General features: G+C 44.1%; 1 protein-coding gene across 1 annotated transcript in view; it reads right to left on the bottom strand.

The window, feature by feature from the left end:
* The window catches only part of grin3a (glutamate receptor, ionotropic, N-methyl-D-aspartate 3A), a 79,254-nt gene that overhangs the window by 37,204 nt on the left and 24,779 nt on the right, over positions 1 to 17,271 (bottom strand). The window contains exons 3-5 of the mRNA XM_056433174.1: positions 13,830 to 14,499; positions 11,978 to 12,361; positions 11,272 to 11,417 (exon numbers count right to left, since the gene is read on the bottom strand). Coding sequence (XP_056289149.1) covers positions 11,272 to 11,417; positions 11,978 to 12,361; positions 13,830 to 14,499 — 1,200 coding nt within the window. The remainder of the gene's footprint in view (positions 1 to 11,271; positions 11,418 to 11,977; positions 12,362 to 13,829; positions 14,500 to 17,271) is intronic.

Here is a 17,271-nt window from a genome sequence, read left to right as displayed (position 1 = left end):
TATAGTGCTTTTCAATGAACTCAATTTACATCACATCAAAACATCCTAAAATCTATACAATACAAATAATAAATATAAACGATAAGAACACAGAGCACACAATCTCATATTAAAAACAGTTGTGAACAGGTGGGTTTTGATTTGGGGTTTGAAAATGGAAAGGTCGGTGCAGTCTCGGATGAGTTTGAGTTCCAGAGGGAGGGGGCAGATGTAGAGAAGGTTCTGTCACCCCCTGATAACTAATGCCCGGTCAATTCGGGAGTGAACCCCATGCTCAGAATATTCAAAGTTGCACTCGTTTGCCGTCTTGTTCCACCAGTTGTAATTCTCTAATGATGACATTTTCCCTTGAGCCCTCTAATCAGCATTTTACAAGCTTCGTAAGAAAGAAAAAAAAGAGAACAAAATCTTGTTTCATCCATTTCAAATTGTGTCCTGCACAGCTCGGGCCTTGTATTCATCTGCCTCTTCTCACTAGGTTCTGCTTTGCTCCACGGGGATGCCAGTTGAATGTCGAAGCAGCTTATGATGACGGCAATGGCAGGGGAGGAGGAGGAGGAGGAGGAGGAGGAGGAAATCTGAATGCAAACAGGCGGGTTTGTTGTGGAGAGCATTTTGACTTTCCTTGGACACGTGTTAAAGAATATATATTATAGTTTAGCATAGCTTAGTATTGTTTGCATATAGATTATGTGTAAAATGGAAAACACTGAATGGAAGTTAAAACCTCCAGCGGAGCACTCTGGTGTCTGAGCTGATCTAAAGAAAGATAACAGTGACACCTAAGGAATGTTGATGTAAACCCCCTTCTGCACTGCACTCATCAAAGAAGATGACTAGAGAAAGAGCTCATTGTATTCATTGTTTAGAAAGAGCAATCACAGTCCTTACCTCGTCGGGAGGATAGATAACAAGGGTCCAGATGGGGCCATTTATTCTCCTTCTTAGACACTTTAAACCCTCACTGTCTCTCCTCACTGACCCCCCCTTCACCGATCCCCCTCACACGCACACACTCACACGTGGGAAGAAGCCCCCCCCGGTGTGTGGACGACCTTCGGAGAAGATCCAGGCCTCATCCCTGAAGAGATAAGGCCCGAAGGAAGTCTTCTTACAAGAGAGGGTTTATTAAATCAACTATCTCCTCTTCCCCCACCTTTTCACAACATGTGAACTCATTGGCAGACGAGAAGAACCAATGAAGGAGCGGCAGAGGCGGGAGCTGGCAACAAGAACCAATGAGAAGACACCGCCCCCTTATCTCCTGACGAATCAGAACTGTTCCTTTCGGCTATTTAAAATGGCCGCATACTCTAAGTCGTGGTCTTTTTCTCCAGGGCTGGGGCCACTGGTCAGAGCTCTGGAGAAGGGTCCATGCATGATGTCTACTTGTATCCTGATTTCTGAATAAAACGCTTATAGATGTAACGTAGAAGTCTACCGCTCTTTCTTCCAGTGAGTGTCGTCTAGGTGGTGTGCCGATTTCCAACTCTAACAAATGGTAGCAAGAGAATGGTTGTGAAATCCGGTCCAGAGACCTGAGAAGGACGAGCACGAGACCCCAGACGGACCACTTGCTTTCAAGGCCCACTCCAAGAAACTGATCGAACGCCGGTGTCAACAAAAGGTAAAGACTGAACCCGTTTATTTCAAATCAGTCAGATTGAATACTCTAAAATTGATCAGGAGTATTGAAGTGAGTATTGAAACTGCAGAAATTTTGACTTGATTTAAATAAATAGAATAAAGCGTAAAAAGGGAAATCACGATACAGTTTGACATTAAAGCCCTCTAACAGAAGTGAGGCCGGCGAATAACGCTGGAGAGTCGAACCCTGAAAGAAACCGGGGCCGCGTAGTTTAAAGCCCTCTAAAAGAAGTGAGGCCGGCGAATAACGCTGGAGAGTCGAACCCTGAAAGAAACCGGGGCCGCGTAGTTTAAAGTCCTCTAATAGAAGAGAGGCCGGCGGGTAACGTTGGAGAGTCGGCCCCGAAAGTAACCGGGGTCGCGTAGTTTAAAGCCCTCTAACAGAAGAGAGGCCGGCGGGTAACGTTGGAGAGTCGGCCCCGAAAGGAACCGGGGTCGCGTAGTTTAAAGCCCTCTAACAGAAGAGAGGCCGGCGAATAACGCTGGAGAGTCGAACCCTGAAAGAAACCGGGGCCGCGTAGTTTAAAGCCCTCTAAAAGAAGTGAGGCCGGCGGGTAACGTTGGAGAGTCGGCCCCGAAAGGAACCGGGGTCGCGTAGTTTAAAGCCCTCTAAAAGAAGTGAGGCCGGCGAATAACGCTGGAGAGTCGAACCCTGAAAGAAACCGGGGCCGCGTAGAAATTAAACACATGTGTAATGCATAAACTGTGAATGAATGTTGAATACCGGTGGTGAATACATGTTGTCAAAGTGGAATCAACAAAGCAGAGTCGAAACCTCACGGTGTCAACGCAAGCTCTAGTCTGTTGAATTTCACGAGTGACAAATAAGGATTTATTGTTTTGAAAGGCACGCTGCCGAGTAAAGAACACCCATATGGCGATTGTGTACTATGTGTAAGAGCAGTTACGAGTTTGAGATTGAGGAGGTTACTGCGAAACAACGAGGAAACTCAGCTTAAACACTGCAATAAGGCAAGAGCAGAAACGTAAACACAGAAGGGAGAGAACAGCTGTAAGAGGCTGCAGCGGATCACCGCGCGGAGCACACGCGCCGTCACAGACGGAGCCGCCCCTCCCTACCCACTTAGCTGCGCGCGCCGCTCCTGTAGGCTCTCTGAGCGAGAGAAGTTGAGAGAGGACAGTGACAAAGAATCCCTTTTGAAGATAAGATATAGTGTTGGGTTTACTATTGATTTTAAGAAACAATAGTGGTTATTATTACAGTAATGCCGTCCGGCGTACGAGTAATTGATTTCCCATCACTGTTTTAGTACTGAGTTTTTATTTGTTTATCTGTTTTGATTGACAGTTTTAGAGAATAGTGTTGGGTTTACTGTTTTTTCTTGGGAAAAGACAGTGGTTATTATTACAGTAATGCCGTTAGGCGTAATTGATTTCTCATCACCGTTTAAAAAACTGAGGTTTATTTTTATTTTAGTCGGTTTCAAAGGATAGTTTTGGGTTTACTGTTTTTTGGAAAAATAGTGGTTATTATTACAGTCGTCCGTTGGATGTACGAGTAATCGATTTCTCATGAGCTGTTAAGAAACTGACACCTGTTTATGCGATGTGCAAATGTTTTGTTTTTCCCCATAAACTGATAGAGTGTGTGACCATCAGCTTTCTGTCTGAAACATAGTTTTAATAAATACGTATTTTTTTATATAATATTAACAGAAAACGGACATTTGCAGTTCAGATAAAATATAAAAGAACACAACAACACATAATGACGAGCCCACCCAAAGGAGAGATGACAGTGCGAGATTGGTTGAAAGAACGAGTGAAGGACAGAGCAGGCCTGAAGTGGGCAGAAGTAAGCAACGTATTCAAAAGAGTAGAAGGAAGTTGGATACAAAGGGGATGGTTAAGACCAAACAATTCTCCCCAACGAGGAAGAAAGAGAAAGCATGAGGAAAAGCATAGACAAGGATGTAGAAGATGCAAAAGACAGATATGACCAGATAAAAGGGTTTGAGTACAATTTCAACCCGTAAAAGGCTAGAGTAGGAATAACAGAGGCGGAAGAAGAGAAGCAGGTCAAACAATGGGCCCTTGAGGAACTGGAACGTAAAACAAAATCGATAAGAGACGGCAGGGTAGAGAAAGCTCAGCAGCAGGACAGCAGTTTATACCCAAACCTAAAGAACACTAATCTAAAATAGACAGCAGAGCAGGCCCGACAGCGCCTCCATCATATCATTCAAGCAACCCATTCATACAGATGCCGGTAATAGAAGTGGAAGATGGAGGAATAAAGGCCTCCATCTCAGGCATCGTTACACTTAATGCAGTACAGGGACAGGTGAATGCAGACTTTAAATCCAGAACCACAGATGACGAAGCCTGACTAAGCTACTTGTCAGGGACAACACAAGGACGGAATAATTCCTTTTGAAGATAACTATTAATTAGTAGAGTGTCGACCATCTTTTACTTTTGAAATGATGCTTTAAAGAAATGCCTTGTTTGCCAAAGTTTTAATTTTTCTTTAAATTAACTGATAAATTGCCTGGCTAGCTCAGTCAGTAGAGAATGAGACTTCTAATTCAAAGGTAGGAGGGTATTCAGTTTTAAATTGATCCCCTTTATTATTTTATATAGTAATCTATTTTATATTCCTCAGTCTCTCTTAAAGATTTGACCCTTTCAAGCATAACTGAAGTTTTTCCCAGCCACAAGGCACCTCTCTTAGCAGTTCACATTAAAAATAATAAAAACTGAGAAAAAGGTTGATGGTTCTAAGATAATGATGATGCCACCATTTGATGGTGAGGGATGAGCAGCTTATTTAGATAGAATCAGAGAGTTGTAGAATGACAAACTAGGGAAAGATTTCCTTGAATATAGCATGACTGAACAGTTTTTAGGTTATCAATAGAATCATCAGTGACTGTGACCATACAGACCGAACTGAAAGGGATAGTAGGACTAAAGTACATGAACTTCTATGACTTAGAAGCTCAGGTCAGACGACAAACAGATAAAAATAAACAGCAGAGAAAAGATGACCTGACCAAAGCAGAAGTAAATGGCACAAGCCACGGTGCAGCAGACTGCAGCACAACTACATGGACCTTAAGTCCTGTATAGTCTGTATCCAGCTCCTCCTCCAAATCCATAAGCACTGATCTATCAACAGCCACAGCAAGCCACGTTTGCACCGCTTCAAGTTTAGTTCCCTCAAACCTTATGTCCCGCAACAGGTGGGTCAGCAGCCCATAGATGGGGCCCCATAACAGAGAGATAATATGCATAAAAGAAGCCCGCTCAGGAGTAAGAGGAGTAACTACTGGGGCAACGGAGGCTTTAGCGAGCATTAATAATTTTTAATTATAGTCAGGCTGGACATTGGGCTAATTTTGTCCTTATCCACCACAGGGTTAAGCAGTCTCAGTCAGAACCACTTCAGTACTCTCATAATGTCTAACCCGCCATAACAAGCACCCAACACATAGCCACAGCCACAAGGCAATAGTGATCCACGGCACCAGGCCCGGACCAGAGACACAGAATTAGGCGTGCCCAGATCCACCAGCTGACAGCGAACTGTACTCACTGAACAGAAATGTGCCACACCCACTAGTCACCCAATGATTCAACTGGAGACTAAAGAGACACTGAACAGGAAGCAAAGTGTCCGGTGGGACAGAGTAGATGATGATGACATCACACCTGCATGACAACAGCCTGCAGTGGAGACTTTGGTTCAAAGTCCTGCATCCCTACTCGCCACCAGGGGACCAAAGACATTGTGCCCTTAACTCCTCCTTGATACAAGATGAGATCTGAATTCCTGAGGGACTGCCTGCAACACGAGATTGAGGTTCGTGAAGACCCAGCTAAGGAGGCTTGGAGATCGATGCAGAGAAGCAAGGAGTAGCAGCGGCCGGTGAATGAACACCAGAGTTGCAGATTGTATGCAGTCGTTGACACTGCAGCTCCACATCACAGTGTTTGTCCAGAGTGGAGGCACTGAGAAGAACAATGGTGAAAGCAGAGGTTGAGGCTACGGACTGGGTGCACAAACAAAATTAACACTTGCATTACTCCACATTTGAGGATATGTAAAGAACTGCACACATCGGAGGTCCAGTTAATATTAGAGACGCATGCTGACACATGCTTAGCCACACACATAGTAGAGAACACTGATCATGGGGACACTGACAACATGCTTAACTTATTTTTCAGACATTTTAGGACTGAAGGGTGAACTGATGTGTGACTGATTCTGATAGCTCCCATAGAGGTAGAGTTAAAACTGCGTGCGATTCTAATTTAATCATCACCAGCATCCCTTAAGGATGGAACAGACTAGATATAATTTTTAAATCATAGAATGGTTGTCATAGGCAGGTGGACTGGAGAGGACGAGGCGCCCTGGAATACATTAATTACTTAATTTCCTAAACCTGGAAAATGGGCCTTGATATGGGGCCAATAAATAAATGTGTAACCCGTTCTTTAATAATTAGGCCGACTTATTATGACATTCCTTACCCAAGCACAATGATGACGCTGTGAGTTCAGACAAGACATGGTTCTCCTGCATTGATTGACAGACGCAAGCATTTTTATTTTATTTCTCTCTTTTCTTCTAGAAGTTGACTGTTTATTAAGATTATTATTATTGAAAAGGACGGATTTAGGAATTCCATCCTATTTCAAAAGAGGGATAGAAGCACACAACAATCTATGTTGAGGACAGACTATTAAGAGGAGGGCCAGACAAGTACAGACTAATAGATCAGATAGCAGCAGGTTTAGAATCAGTGACCCCAGAGAATCATAAAAAATAATTTTTTGAAATCATAAATATGCTTGATAAATGAAAAGATGTAATCTTATTTGTGTTCCTTCCATAGTTGTGGTGATAGTAGATGGGGTTCAACGTCGACTGATTCGAAGAAGAGCCGCCACTCCTGTACACATAACTTGCGAGTGTTTGATCACACCCCATATAGTGCACACAGGCACACACTCAAGGTACAGAGTTACAAGACGCATCAGGTCCGACAACGGAACACATTTTAACAACAAACTGCTGGGGAAAGTTGATATGCACTGGGCATAACCTACAAGTTTGGGTCTATATATCACCCTCAGTCTCAAGGATTGGTTGAGAGAGCCAATCAAATTATTAAAAGGAAAATGTGCGACGGCGCTTCCACTAGGTACTGATGACCATGAGAGCATTACCAGGGGGGAAGACGTCACCAAGTGAGTTGTTAACAGGAAGAAGTATGCCAGAGCCACCCAGAGATGGAGGTCATATGCCACCTCTGGATGTCTGTAAAATTGAAATGACAGAATACATAAAAGCTCTAATTTCTCTCACCAAAAGCTCTCTCAAACCAGGTTGTTCGAGCCCAGACGATCGATCAGGAGGCAGCAGAGCCAACCAAAGTAAAACCAGGTGACTGGGTCAGGGTCAGGGTTCACAAGAGGAAGTGGACTGAGCTTAGGTGGACTGGTCTGTACAAGTGAAGGAGGTTACTTCACACATGGTCCAGGTCAAGGGTAAGGCAGAGGCACCTTGACACCACCTGACACATTGTGCCCCAGCCACCTGTCCAACAGGGACATTGACAGAAACACAATCAGATCTAAAGATGTTGATGCCACAGAGGCCGTTCCGTAGGTGTGTCGGGATCCTGATAGCCCAGCTAGAAGGTCCCCCATAAACCACTATAGGAACAGCTGGAAGTCAGACAAACTGTTCTAATAGTCATGGGACTGACTCTTGTCACTATCGTAGGATTATTCATTTGAGGGTTAGAGAAGAACCTGCCAAAAAGACATAATAGAAAAGATTAGGGAGAATATTGTTATTAATGTATGTTGCCTGAGAGTGACTGTATGTTAATATTATAGATTGAAGCCAGTTGAATTACATGAAGGAAAAGAAAAGTAGGAAAGACAGGCAAAGAAAGGTTGGAAAGAAAGGAGACAGAAAGGAGACAAGAAGGAGACAGAGAGAGAGACAAATGAGAGAAGAATTAGACAGAAAAGAGAGAAATCGCAAGAAAAGAAGACTCTTATTGTGAAAATACTTGGTTAAGCGACTTGACCGGAAGTGACGTTTTGACCATGGGTTAGTGACATTTGACCCCTCCATTGTTCTAGCGGAACTTTGAACTAATCACTAGGTGTTAAAGGCTGGACTCACCTTTGAGTGAGGATTGGCTGATTTTGAGTCTAAGACTCTGGGGATTAGAGATGGCAGTCTCATCAACAGATATCTCGATGCTGGAAGGCTGAGGAAGCAGAGGAGCCAATGAAGAAGCATCCTGAATGAGAAACTTCTAACAGAAAGAAGAGGTTTCAAACAGGATGTCCCCAACCACCACCAGAGGTTTGCAGGTGCTGAATGCTGAGACAACAAACGTGACGATGACCAGTGATGGCTGTGGTGAGTTCTCTCCACCTTCATGTTTATGAATCAAATGGAATTTGCTTCGAAATAAGGAGGAGGAGTAGAACTGAGATGCTGATATGCTGTTAAAGGAGATCGCTAATGTACTGCAGCTGAAATTAGACTACATTGAAAAGGCTTAAACAAGACACTTGGCATTTCAAAAGAAACACACTCACCTCGCACACACTTATACTCAATCACTCAGCCAATTGAAGCAGCTACCAAGAGTCGTCCTGGAACCATGAAGAAGCAACAGTCATGAAGAGACACCATAACTTACAGACCACAGTCGCCAGAGGCAATAAAGTAGCTGACCTCTCAGAGGAGAGAGCAGCAGCTGGGTTAAACAGATGACAGCGCTGCCATACCGCAACTCCCGGAACTTGCAGTGGAGAACATCAAGCTCATGCAGACAGAAGATCCAAAGACAGTGGTGAATTGTCTAAAGAAGAAACTGATACTGAGATATGGTGATAAAAGGAGAATCAGATCTGACAATGGCACACATTTTGCAAACCAACACCTACAAGAAGTTGAGAAATATTTCTAGAGAGCACATTCACACGGAGCAGTCTATTGCCCAATCACAGGTGATAGTCGCGAGCTAATCAACAATTGAAGCAATTGAGACAATGATGGCTAAATTATCACCAAGGAGGAGAACATTTCTCCCATGAGTTATTGACATGAAGACCGCGGGGCCAACAGAGAGTTAGGAGACAGTCCTAGACTTGACAAATTTCAGAGAATATTCTGAGAGAAAAAAAATAATAAAAATATATAACTGACCAGATCTAAGTTTTTCTCCAAGCAGGTTGCTGAAGCCCACTAGGAGCCAGCTGATGAGTCATCAGTGGAACCAGGTGACTGGGTAAGACTCGAGGTTCACATGGGAAGTGGACTGAGCCCAGGTGAACAGGGTGTTTTGAAGTCATAGGACTTCACAGCGCCCTCCAGGTGAGAGGCTTCACCAAGAGGTGCACCGTATAACACATTGTACATTTGCAGATAAGCCGGCCGAAGAATCACAACCAGCCGCTGGATAGTTGCCTCATCAGGGTAATTCTGACTAACAGATCTGTTTTAGGGTTCAAGCACGAGAGAGGAGGGTGCTGGCGAATACCTGCCTGCTATCAGATCCTAGTAGGATTTGAATATTTCTATGCCCTAGTCAAGGGCCACAGATAGGATCAATTGCATTTATCATAACCAGTAAAGATAAATAAAGTTAGATTGGATTGGATAAGTAATTAAGACTCTGTTGGACGACGGATGGCCATTTAATAGATGATTCCTCCACACGGGTGAGAAGCTGTTCCTCCGACTCAGTTAAAGATTGCAATTCAAGCCTAGAAAGTATTAGATACTTATTAAATATAGAAATTAAAATAAAATTTTTCATAGTCAAGTGTCACATTCTGTATAGAGCCGGCCTAGTGGCGCTGTGTTGTGTTGTGTTTTCTCATTCTCTTCAACAGCTACACCTGACGCCCAGCATCGACCTCCATCGTGTGCTGACTGCCTGCTGTGAGGACCTGCCATGAGGAGCTGCCCACAGGAGCATCGAACACCATCATCACCCGGCTCAGAGACTGAGGAGCCAATGAAGAGCACGCTCTACCACCCACGGTGCTGCCCATGAGAGTCCTGTCGAATCCAGGGCCCATGCGACACCAGTGGAAGAAGAACAACAAGCAAGACCACTGGATAAAGACCCCATCGACAGCCAGAGGACCAGAGGACCAGAGGACCAGAGGACCAGAGGACCAGAGGACCAGAGGACCAGAGGACCAGAGGACCAGAAGGACCCAGACCAGGTAGAAGCAGATGAGTTGCAGCGGGGACCGGATCGTCAACTGGTTATCAGGATGCCAACCTGCTACTCACCAGCCGCTAGGATGCAAGACCCCCCCCCTGCCTGACCACTCTCAATTTCACCTCTTTCCTTTGACACCTGCACACTACAGATTTAACGCACACAGACCTACTGACTTCCCTAGGATGGAAGATCGAAGAGGGTGGATCGGAGTACCACATGACAGAAACCACGCCTATTCCCATCCCTAACAGAGAGAGACACTCTCCCCGAGAAATAGGTATTTTACAGGTCTTATGGGACCTTAATCTAGGCAACGAAGATTATATTTCAGGAGACTCATTCACGTCAAGTGGCAGAGCTAAGACAGGACGAGGAGGCCAGGCCATGACAAGATCTGGCATAAAGAGGAAATAAATATTCCCTGAAGAAGGGTTCACATCCAGCGGATGTGAAAAGAGGATTGTTAAAGAATATATATTATAGTTTAGCATAGCTTAGTATTGTTTGCATATAGATTATGTGTAAAATGGAAAACACTGAATGGAAGTTAAAACCTCCAGCGGAGCACTCTGGTGTCTGAGCTGATCTAAAGAAAGATAACAGTGACACCTAAGGAATGTTGATGTAAACCCCCCTTCTGCACTGCACTCATCAAAGAAGATGACTAGAGAAAGAGCTCATTGTATTCATTGTTTAGAAAGAGCAATCACAGTCCTTACCTCGTCGGGAGGATAGATAACAAGGGTCCAGATGGGGCCATTTATTCTCCTTCTTAGACACTTTAAACCCTCACTGTCTCTCCTCACTGACCCCCCCCCTTCACCGATCCCCCTCACACGCACACACTCACACGTGGGAAGAAGCCCCCGGTGTGTGGACGACCTTCGGAGAAGATCCAGGCCTCATCCCTGAAGAGATAAGGCCGGAAGGAAGTCTGCTTACAAGAGAGGGTTTATTAAATCAACTATCTCCTCTTCCCCACCTTTTCACAACATGTGAACTCATTGGCAGACGAGAAGAACCAATGAAGGAGCGGCAGAGGCGGAGCTGGCAACAAGAACCAATGAGAAGACACCGCCCCCTTATCTCCTGACGAATCAGAACTGTTCCTTTCGGCTATTTAAAATGGCCGCATACTCTAAGTCGTGGTCTTTTTTTCTCCAGGGCTGGGGCCACTGGTCAGAGCTCTGGAGAAGGGTCCATGCATGATGTCTACTTGTATCCTGATTTCTGAATAAAACGCTTATAGATGTAACGTAGAAGTCTACCGCTCTTTCTTCCAGTGAGTGTCGTCTAGGTGGTGTGCCGATTTCCAACTCTAACACACGCAACAACCTATTCAACCACCTGAATATGAGATGACGCTCACGACTAGTTGTCTTACTTGAGATGATGTATGCCGCCTGGCGTTGCCGGGACGTTGTATCTTCTCATGTACTCGTGCATCTCAGGGAAACTCTTCTTGAGGTAGTCCTCCGCGCTGGTTTCTCTCACCGTGGCAAATCGGAACCCCTGAGAGGGATGGTGTAACTGCAAGAAAGAAGAAATGAACCCGGATGTTACTCTCAGAATGGCTTCAAAAAGAATACATGTTGAATAATATTGATATTTTCCACTTCAGTCTGCTGCTTCTCTCTTCAATTGGATTATTTCTTTTTATAAATAATCCCAGACGCAGAAAAAGAGCTTGTGAAACCTTTGAAATATTAATTTGTCTCTTTTCTTCTCTTTTCTGGTTCTCAATATGAATTCCTGATTCATAGATTTGGTGCGTTGATCAAAAACACGAATTAACATATGACGATTGCTCTAACAAAGGTGGTTTTGTTAAATAATTAATAAAAAATAAAAAAAGTGCTTAGTTTAAGTTCATAGACTGCACGCTTCACAAGAAGGGCTCTTCTACAATTCTGAACAAAGCTACCTAATGCAGTCTGCAGTTTTTTAAAATATACGTGAGGAAGATTTTTAAAGAGAAGAACAACCTGCACTTGAACAAATGAATGAAACCGAGTACATTCCTAAACTACATCCCCCCCGACACTGGAAACTTAAATTCATGAAAATGCAGTTATTTGCACATCCCTGACCTTTGGGTCATGTATCCCTGACAGTTGTTCGTAGGTCTTCTCCCCGACCATGACGGCAGCTAGATTCGCGGTGTAGGTGGACAGGCAGAACAGACAGAAGATTGCCCAAAGGTTCATCAGCAGGCGGCCTGTCCAGCATTTCGGCGGCTTGATGGCCACCGTCCTCCCGAAGAGAATGGCGTAGCACACGTTGAGCGCCGAGGAGAAGGAGAACACCCGTTCGCGGTTGCGTCCACGAGGCGTCATACCAAACGGGCTGTGCCACTCGTACAGGGTGAGGAAGACGGCGGTGACGTGGAGGGAGACGAAGATGCCGAGCCACATGGACCAGTGGAGAGGCCACATGAAGGCACCGATGGGTGCCGCTGTGTCGCGGGTACGAACCTGGGCGGAGGGGTAAATACACTGTAAATGATTTTCTAAAAGTAAGAAGACAAAAGAAATATTGAGCGAGATAGTCCAGAGGCTCAGTGGGGAGCTGGATGGCTCAAACCAAAAGGCCTTTTGTCAAGGAGACAGCTGTTTCCTGTACAAAACTAAAAGTAAAGTTAATAATCATGAGTCTCCAGTCATGTGACTCATTAGTCATACGTGTTGTTTGGTCACGTTAACGTCAAGCACGCTTTGGTTGATCAGTGTGATCAATTTAAGTCATTCTGACTCACCAGAGAGATAAACAGAGTTGTTTTCATTTCATTTTTTAATGAAGAAATACGTCACTATTGCACAGGGTGTGATTTGCTACATCATTTATTTTCCTCTTGGGGCCGCAGTACAAGCTGTAAACACAACAGTGATGTGTTATCTCCTCATGAAGTCGTTGTGGCTAGAAGCAAAGAGTTTCTCTCAGAGATGGCTTTACGATAAAATACGTTTCCCTCGAACCATTATTTACAATGCAGCTTTTTTCTATCAGACCATATTTTTTAGGAAACAGGGCCGCCTGAGAAGAGGTTATCAAATACAAAGATTGTGGGCTGGAAAACCAAAACTATAAGCTGAACGATGCCAACACTGTATAACTCTATTTAGCTGGGGGGAACATTATGTTCACATTATGAATAGTCATTTGATTCAATGTTCATATAATAATATTGATTAGGGCAGCTTAAGTTGTTTTTGTCTTTGGAAATCTTTGCAGGAAGTTAAAGCTATAATCCTAAGGTTTTCATTACCTTCTGTGAAGATTATTTTGAAAAGACATCATGCAGGTAGTGAGTGGAAACCTTAGACGCCGTCTGTGCTGTAACTATAGCGACTAAGCTGATGCTAGCGGGGGACCAAGAGCAGCATAGTTTGAAGCTAAGGGCCGCGGTCCAAGCGTGAGTGAAAACGTGTTGGTCATGAGGATTAAGTAGGGCTGGAAACTGAATATCTCCATTGGGTTAACAAGTTTGTTTATCTGACATTAAATGGTTAAACATGAGCTTGTCTCACCAATTTGAGGTCGGAAATGAAATATGAACTGTAAATCTACAGGTAAAGGTGCTGTCTGAGCCACTGCTGTTCAGGAGAAAACAATGGGAAAACATATCGACAGTGGAGAAGTAATCTGCTTAAAAAAATACCCAGAATGCCTCTCACTGTAGTGGCATCTTTCTATGAGCATTTGAGAGTTTCTCTAGTAATTGTAGTAATCGGGTCACCACACAAAGCGGCACCCTCTCCATTCCAGCCCTCTACGGAGAAGTGCATTACAATCCAATAACCTGGGGCTGGCAGTAATAAAACTGTCCTATCTTGATTCTGACCACGAGCATACCAAGCGGAGAGGGCTGGGGTAAGGTCATCGCACAGAGAGCGGAGAAGCATGGGCCAAAGAGTCAGAACAAACAGAGGTTGCAGTACTCACGAGAATTCCCAGGCTGGTGGAGAAGAAGGGCGAGGTGAAGTCAATGACTTGGCTTCTGGCCGAATTAATGCTAAAAGATGTCACTGCCAGGTGAGCGGCGCCACTGAGGAGATCCCCGATCAATCCGGTCCAGCGTCCATTCTTGAACCCTCCGTACTTCCCGTCGCCTACGATGTAGAGGTCGAAAGTGAAGCCCATGTCCTCTGCCAGCTTCTCCAGCAGGTCAATGCAGTAGCCATAACAACACTTCTTCAGGTCCGTGTGAACAGAACCGTTACGTCCTGAGAGGTTCTTGAAAAATCCTTTCAAAACCGAAGATTTATTGGTGAGCGGGTCGAGGCACAGCTGGCCCGCGGGACACATTCCGTCCCCGTCCACCTCTCGGGTGAATACAAATGGGTGCTCCACCAGCGTCACCACACGCATGTGCAGACGTGTGGATCGGCGCCAGTCTCCTCCGCTCCCAGGGCCCTGATGGCTTGGCCAAGCCCGCCGGTCCATCAGAACTTTCCCCTTGCGCCACCGTCCCAGTCGGGTCCAGGTTGGTTGGCCTAAAGGATCCAGCTGGAGGGACCAGATGTAGTGATGCGCCTCTGAGTTGATATTCTGGCTGTGAGCGTCTCTGGATATTAAACCCGTCTGGCCCTCAAACGACGTGTTGGATAGAAATCTGGAGGAAAACAATGACAGGGGAAAAGGGGGCGGAGAGTTAGAGTTAAAATAATGTTTTAGTATTTTCAAAGACTATATTGGCCAATAAATACAAACAGTATATCAGTGTACTGTTTAATTGCGTGTATGGTGAGACTGGGTTGAAGGGTTTCAGTGCCATGGACAGAGCACAGAGAAGCCAGTTTATTGTTGTTGCCCACTAATAATTAGTTTTATCTTATCTACAAATACATTTTCCTTAATTGGTGGATTGAGAACGTTTTTATTTATTTCAAGACCTTTATGGAGAACTTCACATATTACGAAAAGTACAAAGTACACAGACATCCACAAGTCATTAATAAATACATGGCGAAATCAAATGCCTGTACTTTTGTGTAAATGTTTACGTTACGCCGTAACAAGCGGCGGCCAAGATTCTTGATTCTCTTCAATGTTACAATTTTGTTGGGGCAGTAGGGCATGAACGGTTTTCTTTCCCCGAAGAGGGGCTTGACAGAAAAAGTTTGAGAACCACTGTAGTAGTAGAGGGAGGTTCTAGGGGCATCACACTGAAGCAGGTTTAGCTATATCTCCACCATTTTGGTCGAAAGCAATTTTTTCCTAAAAGAATTGTGGAAGTGTCGGAATATAACGCTCAAAAAAAGAATAAATTTTTCTGTAATTACCTTCGCATTGAAAATGCGGAAGGTTATGTTTTGATCACCGTGTATTTATTTATATATTTATTTATTTATTTGTATGCGTGTTACTCGCATAACTAAACAAGTATTAAACCGAATCGCATGAAATTTGGTGGGATGATTGGTTATTATCCGGGGACCATTTGATTAGATTTTGGGATCGATCGGGTCAAAGGTCAAAGGTCATGAACAGGTCAAAATCTTCTTTTTACCATAGCGCGGTAAATTTTTATCCAATTGGCAACTAATGCCAAAAAGTTCATAATTCAATGCCCAATCTTGTGATATGCGAAGGTATGCGCTCTACCGAGTGCCCATTCTAGTTTCACATGTGTAATTAGAATGATGGTTTAAACCACTACTGACATTGGGGTTCACATTAGGCTTGGAATCAAAACACCAGATATCTTGCTTTAGGAACTATAGACGTTCAAATTACTGATGACAAGTATTTGGATTTAAAAAAAGTAATAAATCGATGTTGACTTAGGTGTCAAGGTCACCATAAATGTTTGACCTTGCAATCCTCTTTCAGTTCCTTGATCATTTACCAATGAGGACCGTGTGATATTGTTAAAGATGATCCTACTCGATACTCGAAAAATGCTTGGTAAAATTACGGGAACACCTTTAGTCATGGTTTAAAATATTGAAAGTTGGGGTCATGAGTTAAAACACCGCAGCAGTCTCTCTTGCCAAAGCCAGATGCTTTGTTGACTGAATCCACCACAGCCCGCTCCCCGAGAGGCTTTGCTGTGCCGTGCCAACATCGCGCTCCACTACTTCCCACTTTTGTGCACATAGAAATATGTCATTGCAGGCATTTAAATAAATGAGCAAGGCAACGCTTTTTGTGGAAGACAGTTTCATTTCGAGGAACAAAGATCACTTATTGACCCTCATGGTCCTCAAGTTGTAAGATCTTTTTGACGAAAGTCAAGTCAACCTCAAGATGCACAGTTGCTAAACACGTTTTCTGCTGGCTTGCTGTTTTAGTACAATTTCCAGAAAGAAAAACACCTTTTTCCAAGGATTTCCGTCGCTGCAGGATTCACAGGCTTAAATGTACAATTATATTTGACCTTTGGTTAGTTTATACCAAAAAAAATCCCAATTTAATAGTGTAACACCAGCACTGGAGAGGTGTACTATCTAGGTGGCCTCAGTGGCTCAGTGGCTGTCTAAAGTGTGTGTGTGTGTGTGTGTGTGTGTGTGTGTGTGTGTGTGTGTGACAGGGTAAGGCAGACCACGGTCCAGTGATCACACCATCTCTCTCACTGAGCCATGCTACTGGCCATCTGAGAGTGTCAGAAATTCGAGTACACTCGCACCCAAAAAGAGAAACACACACACACACACACACACACACACACACACACACACATACACACACACTCACTCACTCACTCACTTGTCCACTGGAATGGATATGATTGGATGTAGGAAAGAATGTGGGCATCCGTTGTGTGCGAGGCGATGCACAGCGCTCTGATGTGCCTTCAGGTGGTAATGGTGTGAAAGACGTGACCTTTCACGACCGACATTTCTCTTTTGTGTCACCTTGCTCTCTGTAAAAAAAGAAAATAAATCCCTTTTCCACCACCTTGTCTACTTTACTACATCTTGAACTGTCGTTAAGTCGACCTGACAGCTCAACTGGTCGGTCTGAAGGTCATTGTCCTCACTACAGCTTGTAGCTGTTAAATCTACCTGCCGACTGTCGTTTTCCTCGTTGCATTGAATGAAAGTGATGTGCTCTTGCACATTCCTGGCATTGCAAAGGGCACAGCTTATGGTCGTTAGTGCTTTGTGTTAAATCAAGATGTCAATATGATTTTAGTGTGTATTTATTGTGGAAGGTGATGTTAGAGACTAAGAGTTGAAGGGTATGTCAGCAGAGGGGAGTCGTATGAACCGAGTGTCACAGTTCATACTGCAGCAGAACGCTGCTTTTAGTAACGTCAAAAATGCTTTTTCTCACTCGTAAAATCCCTCAGAGTATGTGTAATAACATCACATTACATGTCATTTAGCAGACGTTTTTATCCAAAGCGACTTACAATAAGTGCATTCAACCTAGAGTACAA

Source organism: Pseudoliparis swirei, chromosome 15 (genome assembly GCF_029220125.1).
Source record: "Pseudoliparis swirei isolate HS2019 ecotype Mariana Trench chromosome 15, NWPU_hadal_v1, whole genome shotgun sequence".
Classification (NCBI taxonomy): domain Eukaryota; kingdom Metazoa; phylum Chordata; class Actinopteri; order Perciformes; family Liparidae; genus Pseudoliparis; species Pseudoliparis swirei.
The sequence above is the reverse complement of the archived record's forward strand: the minus strand, read 5'-3'. Positions and strand labels throughout refer to the sequence as shown.